This window comes from Somniosus microcephalus, chromosome 1 (genome assembly GCF_052327205.1).
Source record: "Somniosus microcephalus isolate GS21.2 chromosome 1, FLI_Smic_1.0, whole genome shotgun sequence".
NCBI lineage: Eukaryota > Metazoa > Chordata > Chondrichthyes > Squaliformes > Somniosidae > Somniosus > Somniosus microcephalus.
The window spans coordinates 19,904,528-19,918,464 of NC_140987.1; the positions used below are offsets into that span (position 1 = coordinate 19,904,528).

The window sequence follows — 13,937 nt, forward strand, 5'->3', positions numbered from 1 at the left end:
TGTTCCCATAACATGCAAATATCTCCAGCGCCAAACACAAATTCATCTCGCATGTTCCGATTCAGGATTTATCTACAAGTGAGCCAAGAGCGCTAGAAACATCCCTATCCAAATATCCAAGCCCAAAAAGTTTAAATAGGACAAACTAGCAAGTAAGAAATACAACGGCAAATAGAACAAAGTTGCCTGGGCATTGTGCACCAGATTTCCAAAACCTGTGCATCAGATATTGGCTATAATTTGGACACAGCTGTTCTTCAGATACTACTCTCAGCTACACCTTGAGTGAACTGCAATGTAACTAGCACTCAAGGTAGAAAAGGGTTTCAGCATATGCAATTGCTTTGAAACAGAATGCCAGTATTCATCCAAGTACTTGCAAATACCAGCATTCCCTTTTAAAAAGGTCTATCCACTAAACCCTAGAGAAAGTTGCATTTTCCACTGAAGATTTAATACAAAATGAACATGGCTTTATAACTGTGAAAAACATTTGCTTTGAGCCAATAAATTAATTACATCTAAATCATCGAATACCCATTACAAAGGTTGTTCAATTATAGTCAGTGTTGAACTGCAAGAGGTAGTGGCGGCACAGGTCTTCTGTATAGAGCTTTCAAGTGACGTTGTGAATAACAAGTGCTGCCCTCTACCCATTGTTCTAATTCATGTCATCACTGGAGAGCAACATCATGTCACCGAAGGAGAGGTTCATGCTAAGTATCTACTCCTGTCCTGCTGCTAACATTTATTTTACTGTTCTGAACAGAACCGTAGGAACCACGAGGGATGTCGATGTACTAACTTTTCTCCGCCTTACTGCTCGAACTGTGCTGCAGCTTAAAACAATTCGACACATGGGCTCAGCTGTCCAGCCCAGCATGCAAAACCATCACAAGATAAAGTTTAAGAAAAATTGAAAGTTAGACATTGGAAAGAGTGAAGAACAAATAAATATACTTTTGTGTCTCCATATCATAAGAAAATTTCCATAATAAATTCCAACATTAAAAACTACCAAATAAGACATGGAAATGCATTAATGGAGGGATCATTCAAATCAAACGAGGTTTTATTGTTGCTGCACAAGGTGCTATTAGTTCCCTCTAAAGAAGTCTATGCAATACTGGTTATTGAAAGATCGAAAGAATATATTTCTGCCCTCAAGAGGGTATTAGGTATTTTAAGTTGTACGGAAAGATTAAGGAAGTTCTGTTTGTTTCTTTGACAAATAAGAGATATCAAGGTGACATGTAAGAATATGATCCAGGAAAAATCAACACTGTAGCCAACGGTTAATACTGGGGACGCAAGTTAAAAATTAGCTTGGAGAAAGGAAATCTGGTGGCATTTGTTTTCACCAAAATGGTTGCAAGACTATGGTGTGAATTACCAAGAAGTAAATATGTGACAAGTGGATTCAGAAGAGGCATCCCCAATGGTTTTAAAGTTTATCCAGTAAGATGTTGTCCCACACAGACCAGCAAGATCCCAAGTTCAATCACCTGTCTGTGCTGGGTCGTTTATCTCTGCCATAGAGGCAGTAGGATTGCTACAATTGTCCTCAGCAGCCCTGGATTCGAGAGCGGAAAGTTACCCAGGGATTTTGCTTCTAATCAGCATCCAGCAACCCCTGCCAGAAGCATGAGTACGTAGGCGGCAGGACCAGATTAGCCGTGACACTCTTCACAGACTTGAAAGCCTGCCGGTACGCCCCATCATCAAGGCTCACATACAACTCATTCCCACTCAGATAAAGTACCAGAGGGAGCCTGGCACCTTTTGAATTGTATCCCAGCAAAGAATCACGCCTTCACAAGAACAGAGATCATTGAAAAGATTAAAAAGAAAATGCTCCACTGTTACCAATTGAAAATTATTTTTTGTAGTCTCCCGGAGAGAGAGAGAGAGAGAGAGAGAGAATTGAACGAAAACTATATAGACAAAGGCATTGGAAAAATTAAAAAGGTTAAGAGAATTTGAACATCAACAGTGAGGTGAAAGGGCCGGTTACATATTCAGGAAGAGGGACTACAGTGCTGTGACTGTACCACTTTAAAATTCTTCCAACACAGCTGACTCATTGAGTACGAGCAAGTACAAATAACTATACTGCCAAGTTAAATTCACTTTGGTATACAAATGCAACATCCCTACGTACAGACTTCCAAGGCATATAATTAATTTTTAATTATATATATTTTTTTAATGCAATCTGCATCATTCTTGCCGATCACAAGTGACTTCAAGCATTTCCCTGGTGTTGACACAGCTGGAAAACTATAAATTTAGTGTCAGGGGGTAATTCAGTGGAATACACTATCCTTTAACAGCCCCGACAGTGTGACTTTGGTCTGAAATGGGACAGTTCCGAGTATCATTCAAGTGCTCTTGCATTCTACCAATACTATAATTTACGACGCGTTGACAGCCTTTATTTGTACACATCAACACCTCCCTCTTCACCATCCTTCAAAAGCCGAGTGTGAACACTCAATTCAAACCATGATTTTGTAGTCACTTGCGTAGTTCAGTGGTATCTTTTCATGAAAAAAACATGACTCACTGCTCGTTTGCGAGTATTACTGCAGGTGCAACTGCATATAATCTATTCTTGCAAAAAATAAAGGAAATCTGGTCATTGCAGATTTTTTAATGGGAACCAATCATTAAACACTGTAGCATTAAAATTCAAGCAGGCTCAGTGTGTTTAGCCCTTGAATTGCTGAGCTATGTAGGTAAGGAAGGTCCACAGTTTGATCCCAATCTGTGCCGAGTTAACTGATCACTGCCAGACCAGAAGTATGGGGGTTACGATTGGCCTCAACCTGTAGATTAGGTACAGAAAAGTTGAACAGCATTTGCGCTCGATTGCTATCCAGCGACCAATGCAGGGAGTGTGCACTTCTGACATCCGACAAAAAGGCAGGATCGGCTTCGTCAAGAAGCCTGCTGACATTTATCACAAAGACTCGCAGGTGATTAAATGATCACTGAGGTGAGCTAACAAGAGGGCAACAGATACCCTGGGAAACATATCTCAGCAAGCAGTCTGTGCCTTTAACAGGAGAAACTAGCAAGAAAATTAAAAACCAAAAAAATGTTAGCTTGCTCCCTCTAATGATACTCTCTAATCGCACAGCATTATCCAATGTCTTACTTGCTGGCACCACAGTAGATGCAGCTTCACAATATGCCCTGGCCAAAAAAAAAGGTGTTAATTGTAGATCAGTTTTCACTGAAAATAAATGACAAATCAGTAATGCACCACAGTATTACAAGTGAATCCAGAAGCTTAATTAAAATTACAAAATTAAAGCTGATCGTCCTAGCCAGTACACTTTCATTAAACCCATGGTGCTATATAGCAGTGGAATCCAAGCGTGTGCTCAGCCCTTCACAGACCGAGTTTCGGATCTGTCATACTGCTGAATTTCTGGGGTTCAATATGCACTGCCAAGTTTTTATAAACCCTTTTCTTATTCCAAATTTCCACTCCACATAAAATGCCTCGTTAGCTCACTGTAATAACAATAAAATTACAGTTATCACTTCTTTATGGCTGGCAAAAATCAGTTTTGCAGAGTCATCAATAGTGCACTCAAACCTATTACAAAATTTCAAGCCACTAAATATGTGGAGCCCAGTGAGATCAGCCCAGCACCACCTTCTTCTTCGGCAGTCCCTCGGAACCGAGGATAACTTGCTTCCACATTAAAAATGAGTTTGCAGGTGATTGATAAGTCCAATGCGGGACCTACAGTTTCTGTCACAGGTGGGGCAGATGGTGGTTGAAGGGGCGGGTGGGTGGGGGTGCTTGGGTTGACGTGCGCTCCTTGCGCTGCCTGCGCTTGCTCCCGGCGAAGAGACTCGAGGTGTTCAGTGCCTTCCCGGATGCTTCTCCTCCACTTGGTGCGGTCTTGGGCCAGGGATTCCCAGGTGTCGGTGGGGATGTTGCACTTTTTCAAGGAGGCTTCGAGGGTGTCCTTGAAGCGTTTCCTCTGCCCACCTGGGGCTCTCTTGCCCTGCTGGAGCTCCGAATAGAGCGCTTGTTTTGGGAGTCTCGTAATCGGGCGTGCGGACAATGTGACCCGTCCATCGGAGCTGATCGAAGCTCTGACCACGCTCAATGCTGGGGATGTTGGCCTGAGCAAGAACACCGACGTTGGTGTGCCTATCCTGCCAATGGATTTGCAGGATCTTGCGGAGGCAGCGTTGGTGGTACCTCTCCAGTGCTTTGAGATGCCTGCTGTACATGGTGTACAGCAGGACAGGTATCACTGCTGCCCTGTCGACCATGAGCTTAGTGCCGGGCTTGAGGTCCTGGTCTTCAAACACTCTTCAAGCGACCAAAGGCTGCACTGGTACACTGAAGGCGGTGTTGGACTTCATCGTCGACGTCTGCCCTTGTTGACAGTAGGCTCCCGAGGTATGCAAAGTGGTCCACGTTGTCCAAGGCCTTGTCGTGGATTTTGGTAATCGGGGGGGGGGGGGGGGCAGCACTGTGTGGCGGGGGCAGGTTAGTCGAGGACTGATGCGCTATCAATTACTCATAAAAGACTGAGAGTTAAGAGAGTAACTAAAGGCTTTTATTAACAAAAGAATGAAGGTCTGCCTCGAGTGGTCGACCGGTCCAGAAATACAAAGGGCTGGGGAGCAGTCACCTTTATACAAGGACTTGTGGGAGGAGTCAGCCGAGGCATGTCCAGGCATGTACACAGTGGAATACAAACAGTGGTTTACCACAAGGACCTTTGTCTTACGGATGTTTAGTGTAAGGCCCATGCTCTCGTATGCTTCGGCGAAGGTGTTTACGATGGTTTGGAGTTCGGCCTCCGAGTGAGCGCAGACGCAAGCGTCGTCTGCATACTGTAATTCGACGACAGAGGATGGGACGACCTTGGATCTGGACTGGAGGCGACGGAAGTTGAACAGTTTCCCGTTTGTTCTGTAAATTAGCTCCACTCCAGTGGGGAGCGAGATGGAGAATTGCAGCAAGGAAGATCGAGAAGAGCGTTGGTGTGATGACACAGCCTTGCTTGGCCCCGGTTCGTACGTGAATTGGGTCTGTGGTGGAACCGTTGGTCAGGATCATGGCTTGCATGTCATCATGAAGCAGAATACTGATGGTTACAGTAAGCCTCATTAACTATGCAGGTTTCAGGAATTGAGCTCGAAATTTTATTTGCATATTCACAATTACCAATTAGCAGTTTCATACAGGGTTGTCATCATGCCAAATCCCAGTCTGTATAACACTACAGTATTTCTACACAGCATTCGCTTTCACATCACGTGCTGCAGGCATCATTTCCAGTACTAACTTTAGTACTTCTAATTCAAATTGAAGAAAAAAATCACAAGTCCAACACACACAGCTTTTATAGGGTGTTCAATGCCAATAGGTTATACAATATCTTTTACCAGCAATATGGATATAGACAACTAGATTCCATATTTAAATGCGGTATTTTAATGTACAGGATATGTACAAGAAGCTGTAGCATAAGTTAATGCAAAGTACAATAGTTGCTCCAAGTAGACTGTGATGGTGCAACAAAATTCCAATTCAAAGTCTTATGTACAGACTTCTTTGTGACTTAACCAGACTATGGTTTTTTGAACGGGCAACTGTAAAAGCAAAACCACCTGCAAGGACTGAAGTGTTATGATTTCAATTCCATTAGATAAGTGGTCACTGCACCATAAAGCAGATTTACTCTCTACAAACTGGTAATAATCTGTTGTTGCGACAGATGTACGAAGTCATTATGGAATGCTGGCTTAACAGGCTGCTCAAGCTAGATAACGATTCATTAAACAAGAGTATCGTTGAATGAAGCTGATTGGAATGATTAAGCAGAGTCAGATCCCGAGAGAGGTTTTCAACCAATATAACTTTATAAAGATGTATAAAACTAACAAAAACACTAGAATTATATTCATCATATTTCCTGTCTATAAAGAACCTCATTCTCCGGGTCTCCAAAAGTTACATTATTGGATGCGGTTTGTCAGGAGCCATTCCATTCACTGTCTGACCTCGATCTTGTATTATGGTATCACTGCAGCGCATTAGATCAGAATCGTAGTTTCTTTCAACAACCCAAAATGGTGTTATAGCATATTACATCAGATGAGTGGCATTCTGGATAGAGTAAAAGTTGAGGGAGTTTTGGTGACAGAAAGGTTATGAACATTTAAAATGTCTCAAATATTTTCATGTATTATGCAAATGAAAAAGGACAATTGAGGGGGGAAAATGATACATTGTTCACCTCTAAATAACAAATGGGGGAGATGGCAACAGTTCAGATATTTTATCCCATTTGGCAACACAAGCGAGTGCAGACCTTTAATCAATGCCCCAGGACACAGCCCTCCCACAGAGAAAGGGTGAAAAGTTAATGAGCTCCCCCGATGGCAGCAGACTATTTGGCATGACTGCCAAGGGAAATATCCAGAAACTAGATCAAATAAATTAACACTCGGAAGGAAAGGAATGAGAAGCCACTTGTTCTGACATCCTTACAAGTGTCCATCCGAAATACAAGTTTGACTAAAATTCAGAAGCAGTTCCAGCTAACTAGGAAAAAAAGCTCAAGAATTTTTCGGAACAGGAAGAAGCCATTAAGCCTATCCTTTCTATTCAAAAATCAATCCCACCTCTCCAACTCCTCATCACCATTGCCATTTCTGGTAACTTCTCTTACAATAGATACACACTGTAGGCATAAGTCACTTAATGGAGTGCTGCTCTTACTGTGGAGCAGACAGACTACTCCTGTGATGGCCATCAATGAATGAGAGCTATCATTGAAAGCTATCATAGAAACATAGAAAATAGGAGCAGGAGTAGGCCATTCGGCCCTTCGAGCCTGCTCCGCCATTCAATGAGATCATGGCTGATCATCCAAACTCAGTACCCTGTCCCTGCTTTCTCCCCATATCCCTTGATCCCTTTAGCCTTAAGAAATATATCCAACTCTTTCTTGAATATATTTAATGAATTGGCCTCCACCACCCTCTGTGGCAGAGAATTCCACAGGTTCACCACTCTCTGGGTGAAGAAATTCCTCCTCATTTCAGTCCTAAATGACTTACCCCTTATCCTTAGACTATGACCCCTGGTTCTGGACTCCCCGGCCATCGGGAACATCCTTCCTGCATCTAGTCTGTCCAGACCTGACAGAATTTTATAGGTTTCGATGAGATCCCTTCTCAATCTTCTAAACTCTCATTGAAACTGCTCCCAACCAGCAACCCAGGACAACCTCAAGCACCAACCGGCAATTTAAAGGGCTGCCACTTATAGAATCCCCAGAAATCTGTTACCCAGTGGCAAAGTATTAATACATTTCTGTGCAAAGCATTTTCTGGTTTAGAAAATAACAGCCCTTTCACATTTCTACAGGCGCAAGTATCTTCACAAACCAAACCGCAGCAGTGATGCTCTAGTTTTTAATGATACACCAGTTCCAAATGAAATTACTGAAGTATATAAATGTTAGCCTGAGAGAATACTCAACATTCAAACATCCTTTTTACATTTAATCTGCAGTTGTAATCATTAGTTCCACAATACAGATTATTAAACATTGTTTTGATGTTTTTTCTGTTTCCTTTACAAAATTTTGCATTAAAATATCATGATATACTTGTTGTACTGACACACCACACAGGTTTTTTTTTTAATATATATATATTATATATATTATTCTCGGGATGTGGGCATTGGCGACGAGGCTGGCAATTACCATCCCTAGCTGTCCTGCACAACTAGGAATGCTTGCTAGGCCACTTCGGAGAACAGTTAAGAGTCAAGATATTTAAGTGGAACTGGAGTCACATATAGGCCTGACCAGGTAAAGACAGGTTTCCTTTCCTAAACAATATTAGTGAACCAGTTGGGATTTTTACAACAACCCAACAACTTGATGGCCACTTTTACGGATACCAGCTTTTTATTTCAGATTTAAACGTAATTCAAATTCTCAAGCTGGGATTAGAACTTACATCTTCTGGATTATTAGTCCAGGCCTCTGGATTAGTAGCCCTGTTAAGAAGTAATGAACTTGCATTTTATAGCACTTTTTCGACTTGAAGACATTCCAAAGTGCTTTACAGCCAAAGGTAGTTTTTGAAATATAGTATAGGAAACACAGAAGCCGATTGGCACACAGCAAGGTCCCACAAACAGCAATAACCTGTTTTAGTAATGTTATTTGAGGGATAAATATTGCCCAGGAAATCCTCCTGCCCTTCTGCAAAGTGTGTCTTGGAATCTTTGACATCCACCCGAGAGTGCAGACAGAGCCTCGGTTTAACGTCTCATTTGCAAGACTGCACCTCTGACTGTGCAGCACTCCCTCAGTACTGCAAGTGTCAGCCTGGATTATGTGCTCAAGTCTCTGGAGTGAATCTTGAACCCACAACCTTCTGACTCAGGCGAGAGCATTACTGGCTGAGCCACGGTTAACACCTGTATACAGAACCAGGTACACGCTCTTCTCAAGGCTCTCTACCATGATATCTAGGAGTGAGAGCAATGGGAAGAAAAAGGATAGCAAGTAGAAGCCAGACTTTGTCCACAGAAAGGAATAAACGCTGTTATCACAGTCCATTACATGCACCTCCAAGCAGCTCAATGAAAAGCAAGTTGCTAGTTCAACTTGGGAAGGGGTGGGGGAGGGGGTGTCAGATCGTTGATTCAAATATTCTCACTCCTTATTCCTCAACACTCTCAACTGAGTCAGAAGATTGTAGATTCAAACCCAACTACCAAACTAAGCACCAGTTGACACTTGTGCAGTACTGAGGGCATTACAGAGGAGTTTCCCTGCTGTCTGCCACAGGGAAAGTCATCGCAAGAATCCTCCTCAATCACCTTCTCCCAGTGGCTGAAGAGCTCCTCCCAGAGTCGCAATGTGGATTCCGCCCACTAAGGGGCACAATGGACATGATCTTCACCGCGCGCCAATTACAAGAGAAATGCAGGGAACAGCGCCACCGCTGTACATGGCCTTCTTTGACCTCACAAAGGCCTTGGACACTGTCAACCACGAGGGATTATGAAGTGTCCTCCTCAAATTCGGCTACCCGCAAACGTTTGTCACCATCCTCCGCCTGCTTCACGACGACATGCAAGCCGTGATCCTGACCAACGGTTCCACCACAGGCCCAATTCATGTACGTACCAGGGTCAAGCAAGGCTGTGTCATCGCACCAACGCTCTTCTCGATCTTCCTTGCGACAATACTCCATCTCACCCTCAGTAAGCTCCCCGCTGGAGTGGAGCTAATTTACAGAACAAACGGGAAACTGTTCAACCTCCGTCGCCTCCAGTCCAGATCCAAGGTTGTCCCATCCTCTGTCGTTGAACATCCCCACCGACACCTGGGAATCCCTGGCCCAAGACCGCACAAAATGGAGGAGAAGCATCCGGGAAGGCGCCGAACTCGAGTCTCTTCGCCGGAAGCAAGTGGAAGCCAAGCGCAAGCACATGAACCCAAGCACTCCACCCACCTGCCCCTTCAACCACCGTCTGCCCCACCTGTGACAGAGACTGTAGGTCCCGCATTGGACTCATCCGTCACCCGAGAACTCATTTTTAATGTGGAAGCAAGTCATCCTCGGTTCCGAGGGACTGCCCAAGAAGAAACTGAGGGTGTGTTGCATTATTGGAGGTGCTGCCTTTTGGATGAGACTTTAAACCCAGAACCTGGCTGACTGCTCGAGTGGACGGAAAAGCTCTCATGGCATTATTTGAAAAACAGGAGACAATTGTCAATGTCCTACCTCAACCCACCACTTAAAAAAAACAAATTAACTGGTAATTAGTTTGGGGTTTTTGTTGGCAAAAGAACCAGAGGGGAGATGAGGAGAAATTTATTTACACCAAGTTATGATGATCTGGTTTGCACTGCTTGAAAGGATAGTGGAAGCAGATTCAATAGTAACATTCAAAAGGTAATTGGATAAATACTTCAAATGGAACAACTTGCAGAGCTGCGGGAAAACAGCGAGACTAATTGGATAGCTCTTGCAAAGATAGGCACGATGGACCAAATGGCCTCCATTTGCCATGTATAATCTTCTATGAAACCTTGTGCATACAAACTGGCTGCCGCATTTGCCAACATAACACTGACGGCACTTCAAAAAGTAATTCATGGTTACAAAATGCTTTAGGACATCCTGAGGATGTGATAAAGGCGCCCTAAAAATGCAAATTTGTTCCTTTTTACCTCTCATCTTCTGAAGTGGTCGAGTTTCGCAGCCCTCCAGTAATTCACCACAGTGGTGGTTTATCACTTGCGACTCTGGACAATACCTATTCGCAAGCTATCAAAGAGTGGCAACAGCCAAGCTGGATCACATCCTCCCACTTCCTGCAGCAGTCAACAAATGTCAAGTGCAACAGCAACCCTTGCCCTTCAATCCATGCAGCAGAGTCTAATTTTAACAAGCTACCCACTGCCACATCTGCAGTCAATTAATCCAGAAGTAACAGAGCCTTCTGGTCTGTATAAACAAATACCACCCTACACTGTGCATGAACTCACTGAACTCATTTTAGTTGGAAAGCGGTAAATAATGGGAATGTTGATACAACCTTTAAGTACAAAAAACTAGCTCATTCATTTTACTTTATTAATAAACTATTAAAATTGAGCAACAACCAAAATTTGTATAATAGCTGGCCAAGAAGTAAATGATTCCCTGTTGAGGCTAAGATTACATGTATGTGAAGAGATAAATCTTCCACACGTCTGTTTAAAATGTCACGTCAGCATTTGCATAATTCATTCAACATTTCATTCGGCACATGCCATTACGTAAAAACATCCACACCAAGGCTACTCGACAGGAAACTGAACACAGATTGTTTTTGTCACTTGAAAAACAAGTCACTGTTAAAATTTTGTACTGCAAAGTACGACAGATTAACTTCATTATTATCTGTAAAGGAAATAAATCAATGCAAGAAAATTGGAGATCACAATAGGGAAGATACCATAATCTCATACTTGTAAATCCAACCAATTTTAGCCCTTATACAAAAGCAAAATACTGATGCTGGAAATCTGAAATAAAAACAGAAAATGCTGGAAATACTGAGGTCAGACAGCATCTGTGGCGAGAGAAACAGAGTTGACGTTTCAGGTCGATGACCGTTCGTCAGAATTTAGCCTTTATCTTGCTAAACCATTTTGGGGAGTCGAAAAAATAAACGTTTAAAAATAAATTATAACGAGATAATAAAATATATACTGGGCAATCAATTTCCATAATCATATCAGGTGAGAACAAAAGCTGACCTGCAAACATTTAACATTTCTGGGAATACTGTTAAAGCAAGAATTAATTTGGCAAAGTTGTCAATTTTACACTACAGGATGCACCCTCAAGAAGTGCTGAAACTAACTTGTCAAAATGTAGAGACAAAATCATCACTGTGAAAATAAACAGTGCAGCTTTAAGAAGAACATTCCCACACATCTACCAAATGAGGCTTGACCAGAACAAAGACCTGGTGTGCGTCACAGCAAGCATAACAGAAAAGTAAAACATATCACTGCTGATATAATCCACCAAAGCAGTCTAATCCAGCAAATAAACTAGCTTATTAATGGTTTCCAAGCCATTGACGATTCTACAATTTCAGTGCAGTTAATACATTTATTAACATTTATTTTCTGTATCATTCTTCCTTGGAGACCGCAGATTTTTTTTAAAATATTGCAACCGAAGGATTAATTGCAATCATATCGCCTGAGGAGCAGATTTTCCTGCCCTTTACTGTTAAGGTGCTCTTCTACCACCCAAATCTCCAGACAGAACTGAAAAAGCTAGACAGGTGGGATGGTAATGAGATAATGCAGCCATTCATAAATGAAGTAGGTGCCAACAGAAATTTGGATCACAACCATAACGAATCCAAAACCTCCAAAAGATGTCATTATCTATTTCCCATGTGGCTAACAAAATTGTATATAATAGTGTCCACGATTCATTTAACGAAATAAAAAGACACACGATTTGACTATAAACTTATACATACACTTTAACAATTGGGAAACCTCAGACTACCCGTAAACGCTAAACTTCCGAACCAATATGCCTGATACTTGCGATTTCAGTAAAGGAAAAACAGCGATACAATGCAACCCGAAAGCACTGCAGAAGTTAACCTGAATAGTTTCCCCCGCTAATCTCGTTGTAAAACGCAATCGACATTTGAACCGATTGTTGTTAAAGTTGCAGTAAAGCTGCAATCGTACTTTCACCCTAACGATGCAGTAAGAGAGTTGTTCTGGGCTTCTTTCTTCGCATTAAAAACACAAATCACACCTCACTCTTCATTCAATACTGGGGGGGGGGGCGAGGAAGAGGGGAAATCCTCAATACTTTAAAACAAAATTGGGAAGAGACCCGGGGGGGGGGGGAAGAAAGAGAGTCGTAAGTTTCGCCAATGGATTTAGAAGCACGCACTCTTAATAATAAATAGCAATAAAACACATGCACCGTGCGTGCATGCATAGTGACCCTGGTGCATTAGTTATTTTGTGGGGGGGGGGGGCTGGACGGTAACCTACCTATTGTTTGCACACTTGCTTCTTGCAGTTGTCGATTCAGTTGTTAAATTAAAAAAAAGGATCACTTGATAAGTGATAGATATAAAATGTTCACGGTGCAATTAATCTTTTAACCCGTCCACATGTGCATTCCAGTCCCCGTGTGTGTGTGTGTGTGTGTGTGTGCATGCATATGTGTGCTAAGCAGCAACAAAGGAGCACGGAGCTCTGCACTCACCTTGGGCTTGTACAGCCACTTTCGGAACCTGTTCATGTTTGCTAGTCGCCGCCGCTGTCCTGAGCTCGCGCTCCACGGGGGCCCGCTGTCAACGGACCGGACGCCGCTTTTCCCCTCCTCACGGTTAGCAGGCGCTATCTCACGCTACTGACATTAAAGTCGCTTCTACTCGCTTCTTCCGCCACCGCCTCCTCAGAAGAAGCGGAGGCACCGCCACCAAAAACATCAACGCCGCCGGCTCCCGGCTGACATGACAACACCATCCCACACTGCCCCACAGCCCACTGGCGGCACCAGCACCGGAAATGACGCGCGCCCCCAGAGCTCCCGCCTCTTTTCGCTGACTGACATCGCTTCTCACCAATCAGCTGACAAAGCCGCTTGGCAGCCCCCGCCCCTTCTTCACCAAAGCTCCCCGCCTTCTCTTCGCTGATTGACATCCCTTACCATCAGTCAGCTGACCAAACTGCACACAACCGCTTGGCGGCCCCGCCCACTCCCCCCCGCGACCACCAGCTCCCGCTTCTCTCCCTCGCGCGCGCACGCGCCGGACTTGGGTGATTGACATCCTTTCTGACCAATCAGGTGACCATTCCGCTCGACAGCCCCCGCCCTCCTTCGCAAAGCTCCCGCCTCTCTGCGATGATTGACATCGCTTCCGACCAATCAGGTGACAAAACAGCAGAGAAATAGTCTGTTTTAGAAATTATTTTTTTCAAATCGAGACATCATAATGTAATTAATAAATGTTTAACATTGGACAAAAATAAACCCCATTCGCCATCTGCGCTCTTGTCGGATCTATGTCCGCGCTTGCCGCAGGTCGATACCGTTGCCTAGAGACAGCCAAACATGCATTGAACGTGGACGCGGTACACCGCGCAATAGTCGAGGGGGATTGTAGTTATTTTGCTCGAGACCGTCGTTCACTTAAAGGCAACACGCGGCTTCAGGACGACAACTCCCACAGTACCGTGCGCTGAGCCAACCCAGCCCCTCCCCCCTCCGGCTTCATGCACTTGGGGGTAAAAAGCAGAGACTCTTAAAACTGTGAAGTAAGTGGGTTATTCTTATTTTCTCATCAATTAAAAATCGTTGAGGGTTTAAAAATAGGATTCGAG

At 43.5% G+C, this 13,937-nt stretch overlaps 2 protein-coding genes across 6 annotated transcripts in view; one reads left to right on the plus strand and one right to left on the minus strand.

Moving 5' to 3' along the window:
• Positions 1-13,104, minus strand: part of zfyve28 (zinc finger, FYVE domain containing 28) — a 243,262-nt gene extending 230,158 nt beyond the window's left edge. For both annotated transcript variants that reach the window (XM_085972658.1, XM_085972573.1), the window contains exon 1: positions 12,817-13,104. In XM_085972658.1, coding sequence (XP_085828784.1) covers positions 12,817-12,852 — 36 coding nt within the window. In that variant the 5' untranslated portion in view covers positions 12,853-13,104. The remainder of the gene's footprint in view (positions 1-12,816) is intronic.
• A 652-nt stretch (positions 13,105-13,756) lies between these two features.
• Positions 13,757-13,937, plus strand: part of cfap99 (cilia and flagella associated protein 99) — a 218,573-nt gene continuing 218,392 nt past the window's right edge. For 2 of the 4 annotated variants that reach the window (XM_085972776.1, XM_085972864.1), the window contains exon 1: positions 13,761-13,871. The gene's annotated coding sequence lies outside the window, so the exon portion shown is untranslated. Of the gene's footprint in view, positions 13,872-13,937 lie in introns of all 4 variants that reach the window. The other 2 variants (XM_085972952.1, XM_085973036.1) reach the window with 2 other exon arrangements.